At 41.8% G+C, this 16,221-nt stretch overlaps 2 protein-coding genes across 4 annotated transcripts in view; one reads left to right on the top strand and one right to left on the bottom strand.

The window, feature by feature from the left end:
* Window positions 1-11,681, bottom strand: part of Cenpp (centromere protein P) — a 207,859-nt gene extending 196,178 nt beyond the window's left edge. Inside the window, exons 1-2 of the mRNA XM_059262972.1 lie at window positions 11,274-11,681; window positions 5,179-5,357 (exon numbers count right to left, since the gene is read on the bottom strand). Coding sequence (XP_059118955.1) covers window positions 5,179-5,357; window positions 11,274-11,380 — 286 coding nt within the window. The 5' untranslated portion in view covers window positions 11,381-11,681. The remainder of the gene's footprint in view (window positions 1-5,178; window positions 5,358-11,273) is intronic.
* A 68-nt stretch (window positions 11,682-11,749) lies between these two features.
* The window catches only part of Nol8 (nucleolar protein 8), a 28,534-nt gene continuing 24,062 nt past the window's right edge, over window positions 11,750-16,221 (top strand). Inside the window, exons 1-4 of one of the 3 annotated variants that reach the window (XM_059262960.1) lie at window positions 11,750-11,867; window positions 13,015-13,170; window positions 13,784-13,846; window positions 15,350-15,428. In XM_059262960.1, the coding sequence (XP_059118943.1) occupies window positions 13,032-13,170; window positions 13,784-13,846; window positions 15,350-15,428 (281 nt within the window). In that variant the 5' untranslated portion in view covers window positions 11,750-11,867; window positions 13,015-13,031. Of the gene's footprint in view, window positions 11,868-11,900; window positions 12,134-13,014; window positions 13,171-13,783; window positions 13,847-15,349; window positions 15,429-16,221 lie in introns of those variants that run through there. The other 2 variants (XM_059262961.1, XM_059262962.1) reach the window with 2 other exon arrangements.

Here is a 16,221-nt window from a genome sequence, read left to right as displayed (position 1 = left end):
TTAAGTGAATATCTACTTGTGAATAGATTTATAAAAGTATACATTAGTAATTGCTTTAAAAAAAATCTGGAAGGTCTGGGGCTGGAGAGATGGCTCAGTGGTAAAGATCACTATTTTTCCAGAGGACCTGGGTTCAATTCCCAGCACCCATGTGGCAGCTCACAACTGTCTGTAACTCCAAGATCTGACACTCTCACATAAACATACATGCAGGCAAAACACCAATGCACATAAAGTAAATAAATTTTTTAAAAAACCTGGAAGGTCATGTCAAAGAAATTGGCCTTATAAAATAGAAATACTAAAAATTTATACTTTCAACTTCTCAAGTATATCAATGGTTGAGGTAACAAAAATACACATACACACACACACACACACACACACACACACAAATATAACCCTAAATAAGTCTGAATCATGTTAACTGTCATATGTTTTATTTTCATTATTTTTTATTTACTTTTTTTTTCTTGAGATGCTATAGTCCTTGCTATCCTGGAACTCACTGTGTAAATTATGTTGGCCTCAAACTCACAGAGATCCTCCTGTCTCTGCCTCCAGAATACTGAGATAAAAGGCATGTACCACCACACAGCCTTTATTTAAATTTATTTTCATATTTATTTGTGTGTGTGTGTGTGTGTGTGTGTGTGTGTGTGTGTGTGTGTGTGATGCATGTGAACATCAGAGGACATCTTGAGGGATCAGCTCTCTTCTTCCACTATGTTGGTTCCAGAGAGTGAATTCTGGTCATTATTAGGTTGGGTATTAGGGCCTTTATTTGCTGAGCCATACATCTTGCCTGTCTATTTGAATTTTTTTCAATATTATCTTGTTTGTATGGATTTATCTCGACACTACTATAATCACCACAATTGTACCAGAGTAAGACTAGCTGGTTCCTACAGTTTCCAAACAAACTCAATACTATTATAATCATATTTGGAGCATTATAGCTGGCCGCTGGTTCCTGATATACACCTGACTCTAACATTAAGACACAGAAGGTACAGTCCAGGCAGGAAGAAGTTACTTTTGTTCTAACCCATTAATATATCCATCTTTCTAACTCACATTTCAAAGATTCAATTGGCATTTACCAAAACTCAGAATCAGATATCTATAAACTGTACTCTACAAATCTAGTTCTTCATGACTCTTTTACTTTAGCTGCATGGTCCTTTGGGGCTGGTCTCATATATTACTACCTAGTTGTTTCAAGACATGGCTAAAAATAATAAATCAAATCTGTGTGTTTACTTTTCTTACCTCTCAAATTTCTACTAAAGATGTGCATGGTGTTGCATATCTTTAATTCCAGCCCTAGAGAAGCAGAGGCAAGTGGACTGATAGGTGTTCCAGACTAGCCAGGGGTACACAGAGAGACACCATCTTAGAAACAAAACAAAAAAACCCCAAACAAAATAACAAAAAACCCCCACTAAAATGTGTTGTGTTACATTTGTTTATGCTGTGGAATATTACTTTAACTGCTGTGGATAATTGATTGATAAATAAAATACTGATTGGCCAGTAGCCAAGCAGGAAGTATAGGCAAGACAAAGAGAGAGGAAAAGTCTGGGAAGTGGAAGGCTGAGGCAGAGAGATGCTGCCAGCCACCGTGATGAGGAGCCAGATGTAAGCATACCAGTAAGCCATGAGCCACATGGCAAGATATAGATTAATAGAAATGGGTTAATTTAAGATAGAAGAACTAGATAACAAGAAGCCTGCCATGGCCATACAGTTTATAAGTAATATAAACGCCTGAGTGGTTATTTTATAAGTGGGCTGTGGGACTGCAGGGGCTTGGTGGGACCCAGAGAGAAACTCTCCAGCTACACTTTAACTGTGTAAAGGTGTGTTATATTTGTTTCTGCTGCATTTGTTTAATTATGAAAATATGTGTTGCTGTTTCACCTAGCTTGCCTAAGGCACCTGACTGGTCTAATAAAAAGCTGAATGGCCAGTAGCTTGGCAGAAGAGGGATAGATGAGGCTGGCAGGCAGAGAGATAAATAGAACAAGAGAAGAGAAAGAGGAGAGATTGAAGGAGAAAGAGGGAGATGTCCAGGGCCAGACAGTCAGGAAGCTGCCAACCAGCTGGACAGAGTAGGACATACAGAAAGAAAAGGTAGAGGCTAGAGAGATGGCCCAGTGGTTAAGAGCACTAGCTGCTCTTCCAGAGGACCCAGGGTCCAAATCCCAGCACCAATGGCAGCTCACAACTGTCTAACTCCAAGATCAGACACTCTCACACAGACATTACATGCAGGCAAAACACCAAAAGGTAAAAAGCCCTGAAGTAAAATGTAGATGAAGAGAAACAGGTTAGTTTAAGTTAAAAGAGCTAGCCAGAAACAAGCCTAAGCTAGGCCAAACATTCAAAACTAATAAGTCTATACATGTCTTGATTTGGGAGCTGGTTGGTGGCTCAAAAGAAAAAGCCTAGTACAAAAATGAGTACAAATGGTATGTCTGAAATATAGCAAGCATAATTTAAATGCTTAAAATGAAATACTCTTAATACCTCTATCATTTTTACATGTGTTTACTCATGTCACCAGCACCCAAGTCAAGATGTCCCAATTTTATAGTACCTTGTAAGTTTCCCTTATCTTCTACCACAGACTATTCCTTAGCTCCCAAGAGTTAAAAATTATTCTGACTACATGGAGGTAAGTAGTTTTACTAAGGAAGTTCTTTTTAGGAGGACACAATACTACAAAGATAAAGAGACCAGGAAAGAAAGGAACAACTTCACTTTGGAATCTGGAAACCCGATGGAGGAATTAGGTAGTGCACAGACCTGGAAGATGTAGGAGAACTGAAACCTAAGGCAACAAAGAAAGCACAGGAGCAAGTTCATTTACAGAACAGTACCAGACAGGCATTTGAACTGGTAGCACCGACTTACTCTACAGGTGGTGACAAATGCAGATGCTGGATGTGATGGTGCATGCCTGCAATCCCAGAACTTGGGAGGCTGAAGCAGGGTATTAGGAATTTGGGATACACTGTAAAGTTCAGGAAGGAAGACAGCAAAACAAGGGGTGGGTACTAGACCAGAGCAAGACACAGAGGGAAGGAGAAAGAATATCCAATTTTGAAACTTACTATCAAGCCATTATAATTCAGACAATGTGGTATCAGCAAAAGCATAGATAAATAGATCAAAAGGACAAAATAGCCAAGAAGTAAATTCATAAATATAATAAAATTATTTGTGATAAAGAAAAAAAGGCAGTCAATGGAGAAAGGCTACTCTATTTGAAAAATTTGTTGGACATTTGAATGCAAAAAAAAAAATCTAAACACTGACTTTTATAACAATTCGAAATAGATCACAGACATATACAATAAAAAACAAAAATACATAATTCATAGAGTATAATACTGAAGAAAATCCAGGTGATCTTGGGCTTTGTCCCTAAAAAACTCAAAGGACCAGTAGGTGAGATGGCTTGGGGGATCAAAACACTTGGCACCAAGCTCAACAACCCAGCTTTGATACCTGGAACCCACGCAGTAGGAGGAAAGAACCAACTTTTTCAATTTAATTTGTCCTCTGACACAAGCACTCTGGTACATGTCCCCCACATACACACTAACTACATAAATGTAATTTTAAAAAAGTAATAAAAGGGCCAAAATATGGTAAAGATGAATCTTGAATGGAATCTTAGAAATAACACAGATCAGGCCGGGCGGTGGTGGTACAGCCTTTAGTCCCAGCACGTGGGAGACAGAGGCAGGCGGATCTCTGTGAGTTCGAGGCCAGCCTGGTCTACAGAGTGAGTTCCAGGACAGACACCAAAACTACACAGAGAAACTCTGTCTCGGAAAAAAAAAAAAAAAAAAAAAGAAAGAAAGAAATAACACAGATCACTTTTGCAGACAAGATGCTCAGGCCCACATAAATACTGTGATTTGAGTCTAAATTTTACTTTTTTTCATTATGAACGTATATAATACATATATAGATTACATATATACACTATAATAAACTTTATGTATTTTTAAAATTTGAATGAATAAAATTTTTTTCATTGCAGTAATAAAGTTTATTTTTCTAGAAAACTGGGAAAACATGGGAGTACAAATGGGAAAAAATACTACATGCCACCACCCAAAGAAAATTGTTTTATTAAAAAAAATCTAACATTTTCTCCTAGCCTCTTTCTTTTGAAAATTTATTCCCCAAAATGCATTCACAGCACACCTCATTTTAATATATGTGTGTCATGCAACTGTGTAATGTAGAAACCAGCATGTTAAATAGTCCCTTAATAATTATCATTCAAGTATAGAACTATTAAAAGAAATAGAAGCACTGTAGGATGAAAAGCTTTCTTTTAGTGAAAATCATCTCTGAAAGTAATTTGCTTTAGATTGAGCCATTTGCTAAATGGGATAAATTTACAGGAAAAAAAATTACTTTAATTTCAGTACTTTTTAAATTTGAGCAGACTAATTTTTTTTTAAAGCTTAAGAATAGGACTAGGGGTTATGTCAGTTGGTAGAGCTTTTGCCTTATAAGCATTAGGACTTACATTAGATCCTTGGAATATACGTGGGAAAAAAAGGAGGAAGAGATCTGCAAGGAGTTGGTGGGGAGGACTGGGAGCTGTGGTCAGCCTGGAGGATGAGGACTGGGAGCTGTGGTCAGCCTGGAGGATGAGGACTGGGAGCTGTGGCCAGCTTGGAGGATGAGGACTGGGAGCTGTGGCCAGCCTGGAGGATGAGGACTGGGAGCTGTGGCCAGCCTGGAGGATGAGGACTGGGAGCTGTGGCCAGCCTGGAGGATGAGGACTGGGAGCTGTGGCCAGCCTGGAGGATGAGGACTGGGAGCTGTGGCCAGCCTGGAGGATGAGGACTGGGAGCTGTGGCCAGCCTGGAGGATGAGGACTGGGAGCTGTGGCCAGCCTGGAGGATGAGGACTGGGAGCTGTGGTCAGCCTGGAGGATGAGGACTGGGAGCTGTGGCCAGCCAGCCTGGATGGAGGGTGTAATGCAGAAACTAGAAGACAGACTTGCCTCCACATGGTGGAAAGAGACCAGACCCCTGAAAGTTGTCCTCTGATGTCCACAAGCACACTGTGACATGTGTACTCTGCTCCAACACACACTCATAATAAATTTTAAAAACCATATCCAGGTTAAAAAATAATACTTACCCTTTTCTGTCACTTCAGTGTTTGTAATGTCCTCAATCTTGGAATAATTTTTTATATTGATGCCAGTAAGTTGACTTAGAAATGAAAGTTCAGATTTTAAATGTCCAAGCTGACTTTTCAGGTCTTTCAAGGATTCCCATCCCTCAGAATCTGACCGGGGAAATTTTTGAAGTGATTTCCTGAAAAGCAAATATCAGAAATAGTTACTTGGCAACTACTAAGTGTAAAACTTACTATACAATTTTTCCTCTAGGTTCTGTCCCTAGTACTAAGGTGAGGCTTGGAGAGCTGGCTCAGTGGCTAAGAGCACTGGCTGTTCTTCCAGAGGACCCAATTTTGACTTCCAGCACCCACATGGTGGCTTATAAGTCTGTAACTCCAGTTCTGGGGCTCTGACACCCTGTTCTGGCTCTAGTGGGCACTAGGCACACATGTAGTACATAGACATACATACATGCAGTCAGAACAGGGACATTCTGAAGCTTTTTGAGTTAGTGACTTCCAAGAAAAATGGTAGCCGATAGCTGCCTCTATGTGACCTGATGAAGGAGACTGTCACAGTAAGAAAAAATTTGACTCTACTGAGAGAGAGAGAGAGAGAGAGAGAGAGAGAGAGAGAGAGAGAGACTGACTTCAGAAATTCAGGAAAATGGAGGTAACAGGAAATCATATTAAATGAAATAAGCTTAAAAGACAAATACTACTTTTTTCTCACCCAAAATTCTTGTTCTCCCCTCTGCCTCCCACTCTGTGTGTGTGTGTGTGTGTGTGTGTGTGTGTGTGTGTGTTTATATGTGAGTACAGATCATGAAACTAGAAAGAGGATGTGGAGGGGAAAGCAGAAGGCAGGACCTACAGGAGGAAGAAAGAGAACCAGCTTTGGGAGACGGTAAAAGAGAATGCATGGGAACAAAAGATAACAGCATATATGTAAGAAGACGCCATGGTGAAATCAACTACTTTGTATGCTAACTAAAAAAAAATTAAAGAAAAGGAATATACCTCATCATTTCATCATTTCTAGTCAATGTTGTAGTGGAAGCAATTAGGCAAAAGAAATTTTGAGAAGAGGAGGAGATTACCAAATCAAGATCACTCAGCCAGCCCATAGCAAAGCCAGGATCTGAAGTCATGTAATTTTGGAATCAGAGTTTGGGCACATGGATTTAACTAAACAACTTTGTTCCAGCTGCCAATCCAGTCAACCGTGAAGATCACTTTAAAAGTATCTTGGAGGATTGGCAAGAAGGCTATGCAGGTAAAAGTATTCGTTGCACAAGCCTGACACTGGAGTTTTATCCCCACTGGAGGGAGAGAACTGATGCTTGAAAGTGCTATAGCCTGACTCCCCATGGGAGACCTCGATTTGGGGGATGTGGGGATGCGGGGTGGCTTGGGAAAGAGGGCTGGGGGGTGGAAGGAGGGAATCTGTGGATGGTATGTGGGGTAGAAAATTTCTTAATAAAGAAAAATGAAAAGAAAAGAAAATTTAAATGGGAAGAGATTGGAGGATATGGAAATTGAGGGGATGGTGTGGTGTCAAATGAGGAGAATATGTGTGAAAAGGCCATATATGCACACTTACTGCCTTATGACAAAATTAAATTATAATTATATTAATAAGTGCGAGGGAGCATAGGCAGGGTTGAAAAAGGAGAGGATGTGGAAATGATTAAACATAATACTATTAAATTCTCAAAAAAAGAAAGTGCTATAGCATACATGTGCTGTCATTCACACACAATACGCATGCAATAATAATTTAAAAAATTAAGTAGCTTAGTACACAGGCCTCAATCTTCCTTCACCACAGTGAGAAAAATTTCACATTAAATCCACACACTCTGACTGACATTTCATGTCCTCCCTAATCTAAATTCTTCTAACTTTCAACTCCATTACTGAGAATTCTACACAAACAATCTACTATATTATACTGGGCTTATATTGACATCTTGTGGTGAGTAAAGAAACTACTTTCCCCTATTGTAATTACGTCATCAGCCTTTGACGGCGTCTCAGCCTAAAAAGCGGGTGGGCCCTCTGTGCACCCCCTCTTTCCTTTCCGCTCCTTCCTTCCGTCTGTCCCCCCCACCTCTCTCTCTCTCTCTCCCCCTCTCTCCCAATAAAGCTCTAAAAAGGTAACCATGGCTGTGATTCTTCCAATCAGCACTCTCTTCCGTCGGCATGCAGGCGGCAGCCAGCCACAAGGAGCAGCGCGCCACACAACCAACATTGGTACCGTTCAGACACCACCAAGCACCAAGGACCTACTATGACCACAGTCGCCTGCCGCCTCTTCCCCCATCCAGCGAGACCGCGAGCGTGTGCGTGTCCCTCACTGCCTCCGCTGGACCTCCACACAGCTACCGCCATGATTCTTCACCACAGCAAGTCTGCTGTTCTCGCGGCTGTAGTCTGAGCTATATTCTTTGTGACGGACACCCCAGGGGTTGTCTTTGGGCTGTATTGGCAACGGCAGGCACATTTTTGCTCCTGACGAGGAGGTAAATGGTGGCTAGGGTTCAACAGTACAGTACAGTACAGTCGCAGCCCTCACAGTCCCTTGATGAAGAGGACTCGTGACTTGAGCTGATTCATAGATCTCTCTCCAATCTCGGGGATGCCCGAGATTGTAGTCTGATCCCAGTTTGTTATTTTAATTTTTTATTTTTCTCTCGGCTACAGCCATGAGACAAAGGGGCGGATACATTTGCCACCTACATTGGCGGGTAGGGGCAGGCACCGGCAAACCTGGCCACATAACAGAGTCGCAGGATCTTCTGCCAGCAAACAGGCAAATAAGAGTTACTTTATCTCCAAGCTTTCTGCTAAAGTTCTAAACCCTTCTCCCTCCCCACTTCTGGGTCTGCCACATGCAACCTTTTCTGTCTGACTTTTGCCGGCAGTGGGCGGGCTCAAGTGGGCGGGCTTAGGCGGCTTCTACGACTTGCCCTAACTCACCTTAACTCCACCCACTCATTCTCAAACTGCCTTGAGAAGCACAGACGGGTCTGGAAGCGGCTAAGATCCATACAAATAAGTTTACAGTAGTCAGGATGGCTCTTAAGCCAAAAAATCAGCTTATAGCCTCAGACAAGTTTTCAAAAAGGATCGGTTGGTTTATAGTCTGCCTACTGGCAGATCTTCCAAAAGCTGTCCTTAAGCCACCAATCATCAGAAAAAAAAAAAAAAATCAGGACACGGAATAAAATCTGTCTCTTGTTCCCCAGACCTCCCCAACTAAAACTTAAGCATCTGGAGAGTAAGGCTCCTGACCCCACAGGCAAAAGAGTCATCTGTGGCATTTAAGGTGTGCCAGGGAAGAGATAAAAGCCTGAAAACAAAATTGCCAAGTGCTGGCACTCGCTGACTCCCAAAAGCTGTTGGGTTTTAAGTGAGGAAAATGCCACGGGCTAGTGAATGCCCTGCCAGGCCATCAACAGCCTTGTTAAAAGTGCCACCTAGAAAGACGAGTCAGCTGACTGTCCCCAGGTGCCAAGATGCATGGGTACATCAAGCTAAGACCTCCAACAGACCTAGGCTCGGCTACAGACATGGCAGGGAACCCAGAACAGCAGGGAAGCAATCCGTTTTTTTCCTTCTGGACACCAGAGCCACTGACTCAGTCCTGGGAGTTTGGGGATGTCACCTCACCTTTATTGTCAGGTACAGAGGACAGCCTTACCACCTCACCAGATTTAATTGCACTTTCAGAGTTACTTAATGAAAAAAGATTTCCACCTAAAATAAGAGATCATTGCTTCACTCCAGATCCACTGCCTGTGTTTCTCACGTGCATATAGACAGGGCCCTGATCTTTGCCTTGTCCCTAATTCCAAAAAAATAAATTCTCATGCACCACAAGCTTTTCTCTTCCCAGTTCCCTGTTCTAACTCACTGTTCAGCCAATGATATAGGACCACCAAAGAACCGGAGTCCAGAAATCATCAAGTAAGAAACTGTAACAACTAAAGGTATTTACACCCCCAGACCCAAAAGCGTCTGGGTGCTACAAAAAAGACTTTAATGTAAACATCTATTACTATAAGATGCTTTTAACAATTGATCACCTGTCTTCTGGATGCCAAACTAGTAAAGGAAACAGGTGCTTTAAAATAATCTGTTTCTGATAAAGCTTAACATGTTTCAAAATCCATCTGGACAGGACAGATCTACCAACATAAAATAATAATGATTCTTTTCTTTCTAAGCTTTTTTCTGTGTCACCAGCATCTTGTCAGACAGAAAGTTCCCAGCCACAGCCAAGAGGGATACATGTCTCCAGAGCAAACAAATGGCAGACAGTATCCCACAATGCCTGTCTACCTCGGAAAACTCCCCTTCTCCATTCCCCCAGAGCCAACCGACGTCCAAGAGTCAGTTGGAAGCAGTTTTTGAGAGGAACGACGCCCCTAGTCCCATCTACCTGCTTTTTTTTAAATAAGGGAAAGTCTCGGATGTAAGGATTCGGTCCTTAATTACGTCATCAGCCTTCGACAGCGACTAAAAAGCTGGTGGGCCCTCTGTGCGCCCCTCTCTTTCCTTTCTGCTCCTTCCTTCCGTCTGCCCCCTCTCCCCCTCTCCCCCCCCCCCAATAAAGCTCTAAAAAGGTAACCATGGCTGTGATTCTTCCAATCAGCACTCTCCTCCGCTGGCATGGCCTCCAGCCACCAGGAGCAGCACCACAGCGTAATCAACAACAATGTTTCTCAAACTTTTTTTTCTTGGTTTTTTGAGCCGAGGTTTCTCTGTTTAATGGCCCTGGCTGTCCTGGAACTCACTCTTAGATCAGGCTGGCCTCAAACTCAAGAGATCTGCCTGCCTCTGCCCCGAGCGCTAGGACTACAGGTGTGCGCCACCACCACCCGGCTTCCACCTTTCAAACTTTAAAGTGTGCATACAAAGGGCATAGGGGCTGGCTGTCTTGATAAAATACAAATTCTACTTTGCTAAATGGGGGTGGAGTCAGCTTGGTAGTCTCACCAACTCATAGGTAACCCTAATGCTTCCAATATGTGGGTCACACTTGAGTCAGTAGCAAGTATCTCACAGCCTTGCTTGTGGAAGAGCATACACAGGCAAGTGCACACTTCTCCTTTCCATCAGTTACAACTTTCTCTTCTTTTCTTTAAGACTTCGCCACATTTTCCTGCACTCCAAAGGTTCTTTTTAGCAAAGGAAAATCTCATTCTCTGCAAGTGAATCTCTGCAAGTGAACCAAATTATACCTAACAAAATAAAGATAGTTTGTTTTCATGTTTAAGATACTAAATTTACTGTTAGTTCCAGCCTTCCTTCTTTCTTCTCTTTGAATTGAGGAGAATGCTTGGACTTTGGATTTTTCTAGTACCTTAGTTAACTCTCGACCCTCATGTTCATGACCTTCAAATAGGGGTTAACAGCAGCACCTAATCCAGGGGATTACCAGGCGTTCCTATAGACGGTATTAGCCATATATATTTCACCTAAGCTATTTTTCAGACGTCATTTCTGTCATTAACTATCACCACCACCACCACCACCACCACCACCACCACCACCACCACCACCCTGACACAAAAAGATCAGGATCACTTAACTATAGTTAGGTGACCCACAAAAACAAATTCATGAAACAGAGTCAGGAAATCCCAACTAGAGCAAGGTGTGGCGGCTCGGGTAATAACCCCACCGCTGGGGTTGGGGGCTGAGGAAGAAGGATCATGAGTTTGAAGTGACGTGGAGCGAATTTCTGATCTACAGAGTAAGAATGTCTCCAAACTATAAAAATTGCCCAACTAGATACTGTTTCCCGAAGGCGAGATTGTTTAGTTAAAAGCAAAGCAAGGCTTTCCCATTGATTCTCATCAACCGGGCAAAGCTATTTTCTGCTGACTATAATCAAGCCATGAGCGCCAAAGGCAGTGCTCACACTCTTGAGGTGTCCTCACAGAATCGATACTGATTCAAATTCACATTTCGGGAGGGCTCCCATTACACTATTCAGCACCGGGCGTGCACGCAGTCGGAGCCCCGAGCTGTGAGGAGGTTGGTAGGTAGGTCCGCGGGGTGCTAGGATGAGTGGACCCGAGGGGTGGACAGGAGCCACGTACCGGGCTCCCGACGTCTTCTCCCAGGGCTTCGGCAGCATACTGCACTCCCGCTGCAGCGCCGCCACCTCCGCCTCCAAGGCGCGCAGTTCGCGGGTCTCGGGATCCATGGCACCTCGCGTCCAGCACTGCGGCAGGAGCTGTGGCCCACAGCTCTGTCAGAGCCTTGCTCGCCCGGCGCTTCAAACAGCGCGCGCGCTCCCGGCGCGGACCATTCACGAGCTCGCGGGGGAGAGGCTGCTGGGCGACACGTGTCCGCCCCACCCTCACACAACGTTCTGGAGCCTTCCGTCCCTCAGAACGTCGCGTCGGGTGGCTAGACACTCCCGACTCTCCCTGGAGTTGGTTCGTTCCAAATCGAACGTCAAGCTCCAAGGGCTGCTCACCCCCCTCTAAGGGCCTTTGAGCAACCCGAACCCTTACGTCACTGAGGGGGCGGTCTCGGGAAGCACGAGGAAAAGAGTCTCTTTATTTTTGTTCCGCTTCCCCACTTCCGCCTACTTGGCCCGGAAGTCAGGGGTCACGTGGCGGTCTGTCTTTTCTGTAGGAATTACGGAATTATTTTCCCTCGGCTCTTTTACAGACGTGGAAGAGAAGGTAGCGGAACGTTAGTTAGAACGAAGGTAGACGGAATAAAGAGCCCTCAGGAACTGCGTGGAAACGGAACCTTAGGAGACTGGGTCGGAAATCCTGTAGGAAAGAAAAAAAAGTGCTCTTGCTGGCACGTGTTATCAGATGTTGGGGGCTACACTGCGCTAGAGCTGACAGGCAGCTCCTTGAGGGGTGTGTTTGCGTGTGAGAAGTGATGGGCAGTTGGGCCTAACCTCTCCTAACTTGGGACTTCTCGGAGGAAGAAGGAGTGGGTAGGATGGGGCGGAGGCTGTCAAGAAGTGGCACACTGTAGGTCTCTCCCAGACTGCAGGTCTTGGCTCTGCTCTCCTGCTAGCTGTTGGGTGATCTCGCTTGGAAGGAGTCAGCCAGCTTTTGAGGAAGGTTTGAGTGAGAGCTGAGCATCTGTGAGAGCTAAACGAGATGGAGGGACCTCCTGAAAACTTTCCCAGCAACGCTGGTAGTGTAGTGTTAACAGTTCCAGGCTCTGAAATTAGCCCAGATTATTATCCTTGCTTCACCACTGGTGTTTTCTAAGTGGCACTGGGAAGTTTTAACCTCTCCGTTTTAACCTCTCCTGCCCCTCTGAACAATGAAAACCACTCAAAGTGCTTTGTGCAATTCAGGCACACAGTGGGGAAAAATATTTTAGGTATAACATTAGTTGCCCCCTTTGTGCCTGAAGAGCGCTTTGGGGACGCTTGTATTATGCTATACTGTTGTAGTTGCAGACTTTATCTCTGTTGTGACTATGGAGCTTCAGGATGGAGATACTTTTAGCCTTTAGCTTACTATTTTGTTAGTATCTGTTAAAGTCAAAATGAATGTGCAAACGAATCACGGGGGTTCGGGGAACACCCAATACTGAGTAAGAAATGAAAAGGGTAAGATAAAATAGCTATGGTTGTTTACAGAGAAAACATTGGTGTTTGTGTGCGGTTTCAAAGTGCGTTCATTAAGAATGTGGATGTAGGGCCTTTGTAAAATTCCCAGGTATAAAATCTGAAATAATACGAATAATGAGTTCCATAAGACCAAATTGACACAGAAGTTTCAGGGGAGAGTTGGGTTATATTTGTGGAAAAAAAAAAAAACTATTAAGAAAGTGTTTTTCTTCACAAAATTACTTTTCCAGATAGATGCCCAGCATTCATGAAAGCCAACAGAGAAATGAAGCGCCTGTTTGTGGGTGGGCTTGGACAAGGCATTTCTGAGACAGACCTACAAAATCAGTTCAGCAGATTTGGAGAAGTTTCTGATGTGGAGATCATCACTCGGAAAGATGACCAAGGTAATTCTCTAACCATTAACTGGATATGTATCAACGCAGGGCAGGTATTACAGAAGAAACCAACTCTGGAGCTGAATATTAGCGCTAGACACTGAAAATGATATATGGTGTCCTGGAGATATTGCATATGAAAGTTAATTTTGAAACCAGAAAAATTATAAAATATTTGAATTTCCAAGACATCTTACTGTCAACTTTAGGAGTCAACATTCTAGCATTAAGTATCTTGTTAAGTTGACTGTCATTAACATACAATCAAGATTCGTCTTCACTGATTACTTGAGGGGTGTTTTTTGTTTTGTTTTTTTTTTTTTACTCATTTTATTTTGAAGAATTTTGTATTTATAAAAAATTCAGTCTTTGGTCTGTTGTGACAAAAAGTATTTTCTTTCAAAGAATAAGTATTTAAGAACTCACTTTTTAAACTTGGAAAGCTTTTTAAGGCTGTGAGTGGTGGTGTACATCTTTAATCTCAGCACTCAGGAGGCTAAGGCAAGCAGTTATCTGAGTTCAAGGCCTGCCAGGTGTCTCATAATAAAACAAAAACAAAAACTATTGAGATTTACATGGTTCTCTGGATAAGAATTTAAATCAACCAAATTTTCTTTTTTAGGAAATTCACAAAAGGTCTTTGCATATGTTAACATCAAAATAACAGAAGCAGACCTGAAAAAATGTAAGATCATCATGTACTTTTTATTTTATTTGTCAGTGTGGTTGTAACTGAAATGACTGTAGTTCCATATCTAAGCCTCATTAGTCACTTATGAGTTATGTAGATTGGCAACTATTTCAAGAGCATTCTGGGGCTCATGTTTCCATTCATTCAGTTAGTGCCAGAAGACTTAGTATCACATGCTAGTAGGTTTGCTCAGAAACTGCTATTTTCAAATAATTTGAACAAAGGACCAAACTACCATAGAAATTACCTATTACACTTATCCCACTGAATGTTAGGCCACACTTCTCCTAAGTCTATTCTTTTCTTAGACAGCTAATCCTTTGTCTTTAAGACCTATTATGAAAGGACATTAGAATATGACCTTGTCAGACCATATCTTTGAAACTGTGATATCTCTTATTATGAGATGAGGGTAAATATTAGCTTTCAATGATGATTTATCATTCTGTTGATTCAGTTAATGTATGCTAATTTCTTAGAAGTCAAAAAAGGAAAAGGCACTGAAAACCAAGTAAAAGGAACATGCCATTGGGAGAAAATAATCAGTCTTTTACAATTACATTTGCAAAAAGATTATTTTTGGCAAGAGTATATATAAGGTAGTTTATTTAAACTTCTAAGTCCAGTAAATGAAAAGATACAGTGATTTACCTCATAATGTTACTGTAAGGACTAAATTAAATAGTACATTTGTACATAGTAAAATATCTACTGCATGGAAAATACTGTTAGTGGTTACATTAAGGAAGCTGGCAATAGATACTAGAAAAATCAACTACTAGGGCACAACAATTGAAGCACAGTTCAATCACTAGCTAATGTGTGTGCATGCTTTGTGGTGATAATAGGATTGAGGAGAAAGATTAAAATGCTACAAGATCACAAAATGTGCTCTAATTCACCCTGAAAACATTTCATTGTTTATTTGCAGTAATGGAAAATAACAAAATAGTAAATAAATAGTAAACCAGAAGTTCCTAAAATGAGTCTATAAACAATTTGCACATAAGTTTTACTTTACAGTTTATATATTATTTTCTTAATCTTCAAGTAACTGAAAGAAACCTACAAGCTGGAGTGAAGGAATGCCTCAATAGTTAAGAATGCTTGCTGCTATTGCAGAGGACCCAAGTTCACTTCCTAGCACCCACATGGGTGGCCAACAGTCACCTGTGGCTCCACGTCCAGGAGATCTCATGCCCTCTTTTGGCCTTCAGGGGTATTCACAGACAAACAAGCAGACTAAACATGCACACACACATGGAATAAAATGAATGAAATAAAGATAAATCTTTTTTTAAAAGAAGGGGGAGAAAACTGCTAACTGATCAGAATAAGACAGGAAGCCTAGGTTCTTTCTGTCTGGTTCACTTTTCTACATTGTTTGTAACAAATAAGCCTATTTTTTCTAGTACTAAATATAAATAATTAAGGGGGAAAAAGTGCTGAAATACAGTTTTGCATGGAAATGAACTTTGGCAATTCTTTACTATATAGGTATGTCTATTTTAAACAAAACAAAATGGAAAGGTGGAACACTACAAATTCAACTAGCAAAAGAAAGTTTTTTACACAGGTAAGATTTGCCCCATGTGTATTTAAACCCCGTTTCTTTATAGTATAACTGCTTTTTGTAAGTTTTCCTAACTAATTTGAAATTATTGAGTAATATCTTACTTGTTGTCATGACTAGTTTCACAACTTGATGCAACCTGGAATCACCTAGGAAGAATATTTTAATGTAGTATTGTCTACATCATATTGGCTTATAGGTTGTTTGTGGCAGATTGTCCTGATTTCTTTCATTCCAAGTCCTAACTTGGAAGTGGATGGTGCCATTCCCCAGTTTGGAGCCCTAGACTGTATACAAGTAGAGAAAGGTAGTTGAGGACTATGCATGCATTCATTTATTCTCTCTCTGCTCTTTACTGTGCATGTGACTAGTTGCTTCAGGTTCCTGCCTTGACTAGCCTGCAGTCGACTATAATGGACTATAACTTGGAGTTGTGACCTTAAACTATTTCTCCACTAGGTTGATTTTTATATGGGACATTTTATCACAGTAAAAGAAATGAAAGCAGGACACTAGCAAGTCCTTACCTTACAAGCAGAGCCGAAGTCTTTCTCGATTCTCCTTTCAAGCCGCACAGAAAGAGAATTCAGTGCTGTAACATGTGCATGTGTGTTGCATGTGTATGTTTTTCTTTGATTTTGCTAATACAATCTTCTGATGCTTTCCCCCTTTTGTGACAACTATCTGTATATCAGAAGTGGCTGTTACCACAGTGTCTCTTCACACTGAAGGACATTTAAACTATTTCTACATCTTGCTGTCTGTAGATAATTCATGAGGATGTTTTATAAATGTG

This window comes from Peromyscus eremicus, chromosome 5, assembly GCF_949786415.1.
Source record: "Peromyscus eremicus chromosome 5, PerEre_H2_v1, whole genome shotgun sequence".
In the NCBI taxonomy this organism is placed as follows: Eukaryota; Metazoa; Chordata; class Mammalia; order Rodentia; family Cricetidae; genus Peromyscus; species Peromyscus eremicus.
Note: the sequence above shows the minus strand (reverse complement) of the source record. Positions and strands in the feature narration are given on the sequence as shown.